The sequence below is a fragment of the Camelus dromedarius genome, chromosome 11 (assembly GCF_036321535.1).
Source record: "Camelus dromedarius isolate mCamDro1 chromosome 11, mCamDro1.pat, whole genome shotgun sequence".
NCBI lineage: Eukaryota > Metazoa > Chordata > Mammalia > Artiodactyla > Camelidae > Camelus > Camelus dromedarius.
In genome coordinates, this window is record NC_087446.1 from 57,857,035 (window position 1) to 57,869,905 (window position 12,871).

The window sequence follows — 12,871 nt, forward strand, 5'->3', positions numbered from 1 at the left end:
GAATATTGAAATCTAGGAGTCTAAAAGTTTTCAAAAGATCAGAGGTTCCTAAATATAAATTCTTTAAGCTACAAAATTATTCTCTCTTCCTCATCTGTGCTCTAATTCAGATTAACTTCCTCAAAACATCATTTAGACTTTAGTCCAATATCAGTTTATTCTTTACTCTTCTTATAAATGAACCTCTATTAAGCCAACACCCCTTATCAGAAAATACAACTACATGTTTGTAGGAAATATATTAACTACTTTCTATCCAACTTAACAAAAACTACAAAATAACTACAAATTTTTTAAATGATGGAAAACAAATATAACACAAAATAAAAATTAGTGCCTGATTTATGAGAAATGTGTTTAGAACAAATTAACACTACTCTACCGTAAGGAAGCTATATTCTGAATCTAAAAAGAAAAAACAGGAGACCCAGCACCACTACCTCAGGCACACACAACGTATTTTGATATTCTAAGCACAACTGGGTGGAACCAAGCCCTATCATAATCCTGCCAATAAGTCTTAACGATTGAGGTTGGCCAAGTATGCAACAGCCCTAAAGTGGACAAATGACTTGATCTTCCAGAATATTTTGGTTATTTTCTCTATGCCTATCCAGATCTACTTTCAATCCTCTTCCATATGTTTTCTTTGCCCCACGAGACTTTCCTTATTAATTTCACAGATTCCCGTGACTTCTGGCTTCAAGGAGCATTTACCAAACAGAGGATATGACAGATTAGAGTTTAGGAAGAATGTGAGGTTGACTATCTATATTTCCTATTTATTCCTTTGGAGTTACCAGTAGTTGGCTGCATCCTTCTGTCGAAAACCAGAACTGCTGCAGTACAGCTGTCCTGCAGCCAGAGTCACTTTCTCCACACTCCAGGAACTATTCCCTCATCTTTTCCCTCCAGACACAAGGGATTTAATGACTTCCCATGTTGCTCTGCCAGCACTACATCATCTCTTTTTGGTTTCCTTTAATACCAGATACAATTTAATAAATAGTCTTTCAAAAACTCTGCTGTGTATAAATGTCCCATCTCTTTTCTGCTAATACGTTCTCTAATATACCATGTAATTGACAACACTTTCATAGTTCTTCTTGATGTCTGAGTCCCTGATAACAAATAATTCCCATCTAGGTTTTAGGTTAAATAAACAAACATATATTGCCACTTTATTTTTGACAAAGGTCCAAATATTACTATGTATACCACCACAGACCCCAGAGTCATTAAAAAGAAATGAGCTGACAGTCTAAAAGATCCATGCTAATGGATCTGAACTATATTTGAGTGGAAAATATCCTAGAAAATCACAACTCACCACAAATGGCACATGATTGATTCAAATATTAGTATTTCCATACCTATAAAAAGTAAATGCATCTATAAAGAAAAATCTTCCCGTAATGTAAATGCTAAACCCAAATGGCATTCCAAATAATTACTCCAAAAGTCATCAATATTACACAAACTCTTCAAAAAATGGGGAAAAGAGCAAAACATGCTCATTTTGAAAGCCCAGAATAATCTTGATATGAAAATCCGATGAAGGTATTAAAGAAAAAATTTTACTGGCTAATCTCTCTCATGATGATAGATACAACAATCTTAAACAAAATGTATGTAAATTAGCAAATTAAATCTAATAATATAAAAAAAATGGATATATATGGTGGTATAATTTCTTCTGAGAGAAACCAAGCCAGGGAGAGTGTCATTAGAAAGATTGTGAATAGCACTTCCCAGCCCTCACAGATACTTGTTTTAACAACTACCCATGTATGAAAATAACATACTTGCTCGTAAGCTGAGGAAAAGGGATTGGCAGGAAATGAGGTGGGCTGTAGAAATAGTAACCCTTCAACGCATTCTTACTTTGATTGACTTAGTTACTCCCAGTGTGTGCCTACAGTCCCTGGGACTATCAAACTCCCCAGAAGGCCTCAGAACAGTCTTCCTTATGATGGTGACTGTATACGCTGGGGATCTTAATAGGGACCAGACATATCAGGTAGCTCACTCTCCTTCCAATTCTAAAGGAAGGAAAGATTTTAAAGAAAGCTCCAGATTTCAGGTGAGAGGGTACAGCATGCTGATAAAACACAGGAACAATGATTTCTTGGATATGACACCAAAAACACAGGCAACAAGAGAAAAAAATATGCAAGGGGGATTATATCAAACTAAAAAGTTTCTGCACTGCAAACAGCCAACAGAATTAAAGGCAACCTGTGGAATTGGAGAAAATATTTACAAATCATATAACTGATAAGGGGTTAATGTCCATAATGTATAAAGAACTCCTACAACTCAACAGCAAAAAATTCCAATAACCCAATTATAAAATAGGCAAAGGAATTGAATAGACATTTTTCTACAGAAAACATATAAATGACCAACAGGCATATGAAAAGGTGCTCAACATCACTAATCATTATAGCATACAAATCGAAACTTCAATGGGCTATAACCTCATACCTGTTAAAATGGCTAGTATCTGAAAAACAAAAGATAACAAATATTAGTGAGGATGTGGAGAATTTAGAACCCTTTTGGTGGGAATGTAAATTGGTGAGGCCACTTTAGAAAACAGTATAGAGTTTCTTCAAAAATTTTAAACTGGAATTGCCATACAATCCAACAGTCCTACTCTGGGTATTTTTGCAAAAGAATTGAAATCAGGATCTTGAATAGCTATTCACACTCCCATGTTCATTGCAGCATTATTCACAATAACCAAGATATGGAAACAACCTAATTGTCCATTGACAGAGGAATAAATGTGTCATATACATAAAATGGAATATTAATTAGTCTTTAAAAAGACTAATTTGTGCCATTTGTGACAACCTGGCTAAAACTAGAGGGCATCAGGAGAAATGAGAAAGTCAGATTCAGAAGGGAAAATACAACAAAAATCGCTTATACGAGATACTTAAATTAGTCAAACTTACAGAAGTATAGAGTAGAATGGTGGTTGCCAGAGGATGAAGGGAGGGAGAAACAGGAGGTTTTAGTCAATGGGTACAAAATTTGTGCACAAGATGAGTATGTCCTAGAGATCTAGTGTACAGTGTAGTGCCTATAGTTAACAATATTCTTTCTGGGTACTTAAAATTTTGCTAAGATTATAGATCTTATGTTAAGTGTTTTTATTACAAAAAAATTTTTAAAGAATTTGTTCTAAGAATATATTTGTTTTATGTTTAAAACATATATAATTAATAATAAATAAATATAAGTAATAATAAAAATTAAACTATTTAAATTGAAAATCATTTGATTATCCCAATGAATATGGAATATTTGATAAATTTAAAATTTATTATCAATAAAACATTTATAGATGTACAGCATTGGTTATTGCATTTTTATAGTGTTTATACCTGGGTATTGCTTCAAACCCTGTTCTCCCTGCCCCAGGTTTCTTGTCAAGGTAATGAGTACATAATTTTTCTGTGATATAATGCTTAAAAGTTAATTTTAATGTATTAATAGTATTCCTAATGTGTGCTGCAAAAGTGGCTACAAGCCTGCTTGTCTTATAATTACATTTTTCTTAACTTAAAAATAGTTTTAGAAAGAAGTACAAATTGGCTTCCATCTTGCAAACAATCTTTTTTTCTTACTTCATTATCTTAATTTGCTTTGTCACTCATAAAAATGGAGTTGTAAACTAGACAATGAGTTGAGCTGTAAACTAGACAATGAGGAAACACTTGAGGCTTCTGCTGTATGCTTATTTCTTGTTATTGTTGTTACCCTGTAACTTGAATATCGTTTAATGTGTTGTAAGACATTGCAGAGTTTATCTCAAGCTGTTAAACATGGTAATGTACAAATGTGAATACACACATCTATAATATGGGTATGTTTTGTTTCACCTATAATAGATGTTTATAAAAACAAGGAAAAAATAAAATAATAAAATAAAACTCAACAAACTAAGAATAGAGGCAAACTTATTTCTCTGTTAGAGGGGATGTAAAAACAATTTGAAAAATACAGTAGACTTTTTTTAAGTACAAATTATAAAATAGCTAAAACTACAAAGACAATTCTTCAAGAGGTGATAGGAGATACCATGATTTTTAAATAATATAAATAAATTTGAAGACCAATAGTAATGAGAAAAGAAAATATTTTCAAAGTGTATGAGAAGTGTTTGACTGAAAATGATAATACACAATGTTTAACTGAGTGTTGACACAGGTGCACTCTCATCAATTATAATTTGATACATAAATGAGCTTTTAGAGAGAATTTTGATATTATTATATAAAAGCCTTGCAATGTGAATGCACTTTATTCCTGAAATTCTCAAACTATCGAGTTTGCAAAAATATTTTTAGAAAAATAATTTGCTGTAAAAAAACTAAATTTCTGAAAAATTGTTTATACAACAATACAAATTTATTTTTATACACCCATTTATTTGATAATAATGAATAATTATAGGTGAATTTTCAAGAGTTAGGAATGGCATGAAAAACTGATGGAATTCTGAAAGGTGACATATTACAAAGTGACAAGTTTTTCAGTCAGTCCTTCCCAAAATGTATGGTCACTTATCAGAGTAATTCTAAACCTAGCAAAAAGGGACTTCCAGATTCTCTTGAGGTCTGTTGAAGTTGACCTTTCAGTTCTGGTGTTAGAACTGCCTCTAACACCACAGAACATAAAAGTACATAGAGCTTGTGTGTTTGGAGGCCAGGTGTTGGAATCTTGTTAATCATTTTGCAGTGGATCCAGTGGATTTACAGTCCCACCTAGTAATCATTTCTCTGGATATTGAGTGTCTAAAAATCAAGATGGGCACATTAGTAACTGCCAAAATAATTACTTGATCTATGTATACAAGTCCAGCTAAAACAGGCAAAACTGACAATTGTCTAACAATTGTTTGTCAACGTGGTTCAGAACCTGCCAGCAGGAGAGTAAGTCAGTACAACCACTTGGGTAAACTTCCACTATGTACTAAGGTGTAATGCAGGAGTTAAATTTCATTTCACTCTGCCCATAGAATAGCCAGTTGACATGGCATTATTTACTGAATAACTTTCCTTTCCGCTTGCAGCTGTGAATTTGCTGTAATTCAGGTGACCAAGTTACTCTAGATGTGTAACTGGAATTTCTATTCTATTTCACTGGCCAATTTTATTCTGTTTAATTTTTCTTGTACCAGTACCACAATATCTTAATTACTATAGCTTGATAGTAGGTATTGGTATTTATAGTAAGTCTTCCAATTTTGTTATTTTTCATGATGGCCTTAGCTGTGTTTTGGCCTCTGCATTTCCATCTAAATTTTAGAAGCAGCTTGTGAAATTTCTTAAAATTAAAATGTTATGGTTTTCTTGAATTTCAATAACTCAACAGGTAAATTTGGAGAGCTGACATTGTTATATTATTGAACTTTCCAATACATGACTGTGGTATACCCCTCTGTTTATTTCAGTGATTTTTGCTTCCTGTAAAAAAAGTGAGTTTTTTCTATTTCTAGGGCAGCAGTTTTGCACATATTTTAATAGATTTGTTCCTTGGTATTTAATATTTCATGTCACTCTAAATATTATTATTATTTTAATTATTATTTTCATTCCTGGACATCGTATCCCATAGAAATGAAAACTTACATTCACACAAAAACCTGTATAATAATAGTTATAACATCTTCATTCATAAAAGCCAAAAACCGATACAACCCAGAAGTCTTTCAACAGGTACATGATTAAACAAACTGCTATAAAATGCATACAATGCAATACTACTCAGCAATTAAAATTACTGATCCATACAACTTGGATGAGCCTCCAAAGAATTATACTGAGTTTTCTAAAAAGTCATTATCAAAAACTTTCAAACTGTATAATTCTATATTTATAACATTGTTATTTGTAGATTTCATCATGGCCATTCTGACAGGTATGAGGTGATATCTCCTTGTGGTTTTGATTTGCATTTCTCTAATAATTAGCAAAGTTGAGCACCTTTTCATGTACAAATTAGCTATCTATATCTCTTCTTTGGAAAAATGTCTATCCTGGTCTTCTGTTCATTTTTCAATCGAATTGTTCAGTTTTTTTATATTGAGTTGTATGAACTGTTTATATATTTTTTATATTAACCCCTAATCCATCATATCATTTGCAGATATTTTCTCCTATTCAGTAGATTGTCCTTTGTTTTGCTAATGGTTTCCTTTGTTGTGCAAAAGTTTTTAGTTTTAGTTAGGTCCCATTTGGGGGGGGGGGTTCTTTGCTTTTATTTCTTTTGCCCTAGGAAACAGATACAAAAAATTTTTGCTATAATTTATGTCAAAGAGTATTCTGCCTGTCTTCTCTCTTCTAGAAGTTTTATGGTTTCAGATTTTACATTTAGGTCTTTAATCCATTTTAAGTTTATTTTTGTATATGGTGTAAATTAATGTCCTAATCTCATTGCTTTCTTTTGCTCTCTGATTTTGTAAACAATTTCCATAAAAGTTTTCTTCTACCCTGTATAGAAAAATTAACTTCTAACAATCTTCAATATTCTCTTGTTGCATGATAAAAGCAAATTCCTACTCAATATTTAGAGGATCATAATAATTGTGGGTAAATTACACAAATGAGAAAGCCCCATAGTAAAAATATGTTTAAGGATATATAATAAAAATTATCAGGAATGATAAATACCAAATTAGTATTTAATTATACACTCAGAGGTAAGGATCACATTTGGGCTCTGATCCTAAGTGGAAACTTTAGTTCTATATGGTAATTGGCTTTTGTAAAAAATTGAATAACTAGTTAAGAATGATCAATATGCTAAACATTTGGAACAAGAATCTTCCTGAAAGTAAGGAAGGAGAGAGTTGAGAAATAAGAAATAAAAGTTGAGCCATAAAAGATGGATTCATAAATTCCAATATCCATGAAATGTACTATTGATAATAAAAAAGAACAGGGGAATTTAAAGACATTATAGAGAAAAAGTTCCTTATGGTGAATAAGATTTTAAGCACTTAATGAGAAGCGAGATTTAAAAAAATAGAAATGATTACCTAAACACATATTAAGTTTAAATATAAGAATAGGAAAAATAAGTAGAAAAATTATATTTAAGTTGTATAATCATAATCAGTTTGAGTCTTTTTTGTTTTACAATAGTGAAAAAAATTTTTTAATCATGAAGTTTCCAGTGTTAGAATTGATTTAATATTATGATGGAATGCTCCAAAAAGAAATATTATATAGTTCCCCAAATGATGATGCAAATTTGTAATTATTCAGATTAAAAGTTTATTTTAAATGTTTAATTATAAAGTAGTTTGAAAAATAACTTGTAAAGAAAGTTTCACATTTGTAAATATATCAATTAATATGTATAAACTTACATAAGAAGTTTCTTAAGGTAAAGAAATAAAAGGAGAAAAGAGGTAATTGTGTTCTATTAGCAGCTATAAATGTTATTGAACATGAGAGAGAAAATTTAGGCTTGCTCTTTATCACTTTATTTTTATTGTATGTAAAAGTCCTGTGTGAATGTCACTGTGGACTCTTCAGTTCTCTGAGGACGGTGTCCCCACTGCTGCGTGTTTCAGGCTCTTTGCCAAAAGATGACACAAAAGATTCATTAATGATTTGGAACCTAATTCACCTAGGACTCATGTTTACTCACTTGATTTCATGTTTGGCACATAAAACAAATATCAATCTTATTACTGTCAGAAATTCTCATTTTTGTCTAGAAAGGTCCAGGTCCAAATATCATGTCTATCCAAACTGGAAAGAGTTTCTCATTTTCCTTCAGACCTGACAGTAGTAATTACCTTTCAAAGTAACACAGATGCCTTGGTAGGAAAGTCCTGGCCACAAGTTAGAAATGGAAGGATCAGATAAATTGAAGCCATCCCAGAATTGCCTGTGAGGTGAGTATGGGGCCACGAGTAAGAGTGACCAGGACTCCATATATAAGCCTATGCAAACATATTCTTCATCCTTCTAACATTCCAGATGCTCAGGGATAAATAACCAACAGAAACCATTATGTCTGTGGTCTTTGAGAGACTGATAAAATTATGTTACTTTAGAAACTGTTTCGTATGTCTTGCCGAAATTAGATGTGAGTAATTAACTGAATTTTGATTAAAAGAAGTGAGAATTTATAATTTTGAGTTGATTGAGGATGTTGATAAGGTTGGATTTGGTTATCAATAAATGTCAGGTCACTTAAAAACAGGTGAAATGTAGGACTTCTAGAAGCAGCCTTGAATTGGAAATTATGTGCTGATATGATTAAGACTCCTTCACCCTTTAAAATGTTCTGTAAAAGACAAAATGAGTAAACAAAAATCAGTCAAACAACGTCTATTTTCAAGATATTTAGGAGGAAGGACATGATCTAAAGTTTCCAGAGTTCGATAGTCCTGCAACTAAGTATCTCAAGACTGAAAAAAAAAAAGAGGTCTGCATATGTAATCCTTTTCTTTATTTTGAGACTATTATTCTATTTAATTATTTTAGTTATTTAATCTATTATTAATATTTATTTAATTTATTCTTACACATATAATGCTTGCATTCTTGCGAATGCCCCCAGCTCATCCTAAAACATTAACCATGGTGAGTCCTCTATCTCCCTAATGGAACCTGAAACTCTGAGAAATTTACTATGAGAAATGGGAACACAGTGGGTAAAGTTTATCTCCCACTTTGGCAGGAAAGGAATATTTTAAAGCAATCAAGTAGAACCTTCACAAAGCCAGTTAACTGGAATTTCTATAACAAATGTTGTTTTTTATTTCAATTCCATTGGTGATCTTGAACAAGCATCGGAGAGTGAAATCATTTAAGTAGATGTTAGAGTATTTAGTTGGTGTTGGCTGATGAACATCCAGAGTAGTTGTTGGTCCAAATCCAGGATTTAAGAGTCCTTAATGTCAGGTTTGAAAAAGTTTCTGACAGGTATATTGAGGAAACATGAATGGAAACCATAAAAGGAGAGCTACTCGCTGCCAAACACAGGGATAAGTCAGTTATCATGTTCTTGCTGTAATGCTGGTACTATATATGTGCTGAGTAGGTACTCAGGTAATGATGTGGTTTCAGAGCCATTCAGAAATTTCCTTCATCAAATGTAAATGCCAACAAGAATCCCCTAAATTAGACTCAGGAATACCGCAAACTAAGAGGTGTCCATAGTCATAAAATTGAGTCCACATAAGAAACAATATAACTTGACCTAGATCTAAGGATAATTTTTTTCCTAAAATTAACCCTATATCTCAAACTCCTTCAGTTCTGTGGTTATTTCAACAAATATTTTACATGTTTTCTTGAGAATAGATAGGATGGACAAAACACATAGAAAGGTCTTACTGTGGTTTGGGAGACTGGGAAAGACTCCTCTGAAAAGTCTAAACAGAGAAGAGAGGAACCAGTCACTAAAAAGGAGGTGTAAGTCAGAATCAGCAAATGGAGTAAAGGGGAGGGAAAAACAAATGATTAGATGTAACTTTTTTTCCAGACGGGTAGCCCAGGGAAGATGACTACAATACCTGTCTCTCACTAGAGTGTGTTTTCAGCCACTCTCTGCAACTCCACCACCACCACCAAACAAAGAAAACCTTCCCTTTATTAGAGTCAGAGAAACAGGGAGATTAAGAGAAAGTACCTGCAGTGTCAATAGAACTTCAAGGTAGGGTTAACTAGGAAGCAATAAAGCTCGATTCCAATTGTTAATATATGGCTGCCAAATACACCAGTCCACTGAAACTGCTCTTGACAAGCTGACCTCTGGTTTCTTTAAGGTTAATTGAAATATACCTATTTTTTTTTAAATTTTTGTTGCCTTTGGCACTGTCAGTCACTCCTTACAATACTCTAGATACACTGTTTGCACTATATCCACACTACTGCTTTTTGTTTTACCCTTCCGGTCTCTTCTCTATAAGTATCGCTTCCCCTTCTCATCTTTATAATGTTGATATTTCTCACACTTCATCCCTAAATCCTCTCCTCTGCTGCTCCATGTACGTCACCTGGAAATTGCATTAAGTCCTATGGCTTCAATTTATCATTTAAAATTTGATAATTTCAAAATGTGCATTTCTGGACATGATCTCTGTGAATGTGAGAAAGTCACAGAAAAGACCTAGGAGATGGTTTTCAGAGGGAAAATACTCTTTGTAGATTAATGGTGGCTTTGGTCATGGCAGTGGACAGAGTCCTTAACTGCTCTGACAGATAGACAGAGAAACATTGTTGTGTCATAACCACCACCCATGTCTTTTCAATATATCCAGGAAAAAACTTCAGGCAAATAATAACTGCGGAAAATTTGAATTAATGGAAAGGGGAAAATCTTGGGGAAAAAAGGACACACTAAAAATCATGATCTTATTGTTTCCAGGGAAACAAGTATTCTGTGAACAAATCTATTGCAAATGTAAAAAGGTTAAAGTTTTATTATCAGGAAGAAATTCTATAATATTTGGACTATATTATTGAAAGAATCCATAAAAATCCATTTTTCAAACCATAAGTCATGATAATTCAGTAGGGCATAAAATCAATTTGATGATAATTTGTATTTTTAATGAGATAGAACAGAAACCATCAGAGAAAGGGGTATATACTTTTTTAAATTTTTATTTCAGGTAAGTGGAAGCGTGTATATTTGTGTGTGTCTTTGTGTGTATGTGTATGCATGTACAATAGGCTGCAATATAAACTGTGTATCTTACCATCTGTTGTGGTCAAAATATTTGAAAGCTAAGTTTCAAACCTATCAAATGACATGTCAACAGAGTTGAAAAGGTGAATTATTTTAAAACACTTATTATCAAGTAAAACAAAATACATGTAAAATACATTTCTTGGCTTTTCTAAACAAAATGCATTGTAAAACATTTCTCCCATCCTCTTTTCAGATCCTGCCTCCCTCAATTCCACATGCATATTGGGCAGAAGTCCGAACCAAGGAATGAGAAACCATACATCACTAACCAGGTTCATCCTAAAGGGACTGACAGATGACCCACAACTGCAGATTCTGGTTTTTGTATTTCTACTTATCACCTACATGTTGAGTGTAACTGGAAATCTGACCATCATCATCCTCATATTAGTAGATTCCCACCTTAAAACCACAATGTACTTTTTTCTACAAAATTTCTCCTTCTTAGAAATCTCATTCACTTCTGCCTGTATTCCCAGATTCTTGTACAGTATATCAACAGGTGACAGGACCATTACCTATAATGCTTGTGTAAGCCAACTATTTTTCACTTACGTGTTTGGAGTGACAGAATTTTTTCTCTTGGCCGCCATGTCCTTTGATCGCTACGTAGCCATCTGCAAACCCCTGCATTACATGACCATCATGAACCACAGGGTCTGCAAAATGCTTATCTTCTGCTGTTGGATGACCACTCTGTTGATTATATTCCCACCACTTAGCTTGGGACTGGACCTGGAGTTCTGTGACTCTAATATCGATCATTATTTCTGTGATGTTAATCCAGTCCTAAAGATCTCATGCTCAGATACATGGTTCATTGAGCAGATGGTTATTTTTGGCTCTGTGCTGATCTTTCTTATGACTCTCTTGTGTGTGGTTCTGTCCTACATGTATATCATCAGAACAATTCTAAGATTCCCCTCTGCCCAGCAAAGGACAAAAGCCTTTTCCACCTGTTCTTCCCACATTATTGTGGTTTCCATCACCTGTGGCAGTTGCATCTTTGTCTATATCAAACCGTCAGCAAAAGATGAAATGACCATTAATAAGGGAGTAACAATACTCACTACTTCCATTTCCCCCATGTTAAACCCATTTATTTACAGTCTGAGGAACAAACAAGTGAAACAAGCCTTTAATGACTTAGTCAGAAGAATTAGACTGCTCTCAAAGAAGTAGGGGAATGCTGAAGTCAGGATCCCTAAGCAATTGTCTTATGAGTCTATCTTATTTTGTCTCTTCCTGAACTAGATTTGGTCACTTATTCTGTACTGACCCTGATCAAGTCACCACTGTTATCCCCTATAAATGAACCTCTTTGAGAATTATAACTTTTATGAAAAAAATGAGAATAGTTGTTTCAAAAAATCTAAGCATGACCTTTCCTTCAAGCCTGACTTACCAAAGCTAAAAGGATTGAGGAATTTATCATAAAATATTGGTGCAATAGACTGCATCAATTTTCCAGAACAAGACTGGTCAAATAAGGAGTGAAATAATATTAAAAAGAAATCAATAATTTTTCTAATTGCAACAAGAAAAATATTTTAAATGCCTCAAATATATTTAAAATAAGGAATATAAAGATTTAATATATCAAAAACATTTACTAATGAAGACGCTTTAAAATTACACGTTATTGAATGGATCCCATCAGTTATAATATTGTTTAACTGCCAAAAGGAACAAGAATTAAGTTAAAATGAAGAGAGAAATGCACCAGTAATTCCTGTTAAAGGATGAAACATGCTTTGGAATTATATAAAACAGAATTGATATTAATCTACCAACTGAAATATGAAATGTTGACTGTAGAGCATTTAAACTGAGGAAACAGATGGCAGCAAGCCAAGGAAACTAATAGGGCTAGCAGAGTGATAAATAACCAGGAAGCCAAATATATGGGAGATAAAGAAAACAGAATATTGTATGAATACTGATATCAATGTAATGAACTGCATTTTAAAAATGAAACTCTAGTCATTTTAAGAGTCCAAAATACGTATCCAGTGATAGCCCTCAAAGAAAGATCTGCATTTAATTGCTTGTTAAATTCGTCACCACTACTATAGTCCAACATATTAAAATTTCTTTTGATCCTTGTTCTTTTTGCAGACCGCAGGTCACATCATGGCCC

General features: G+C 33.1%; 1 protein-coding gene across 1 annotated transcript; it reads left to right on the forward strand.

The window, feature by feature from the left end:
• Positions 1 to 10,572: 10,572 nt before the first annotated feature.
• LOC105100971 (olfactory receptor 6C2-like) lies at positions 10,573 to 11,913 on the forward strand. The gene has a single exon (XM_010994058.3). The coding sequence runs from the start codon at positions 10,978 to 10,980 to the stop codon at positions 11,911 to 11,913; it is 936 nt and encodes a 311-aa protein (XP_010992360.1). The 5' UTR covers positions 10,573 to 10,977.
• The last annotated feature ends 958 nt before the right edge of the window (positions 11,914 to 12,871 follow it).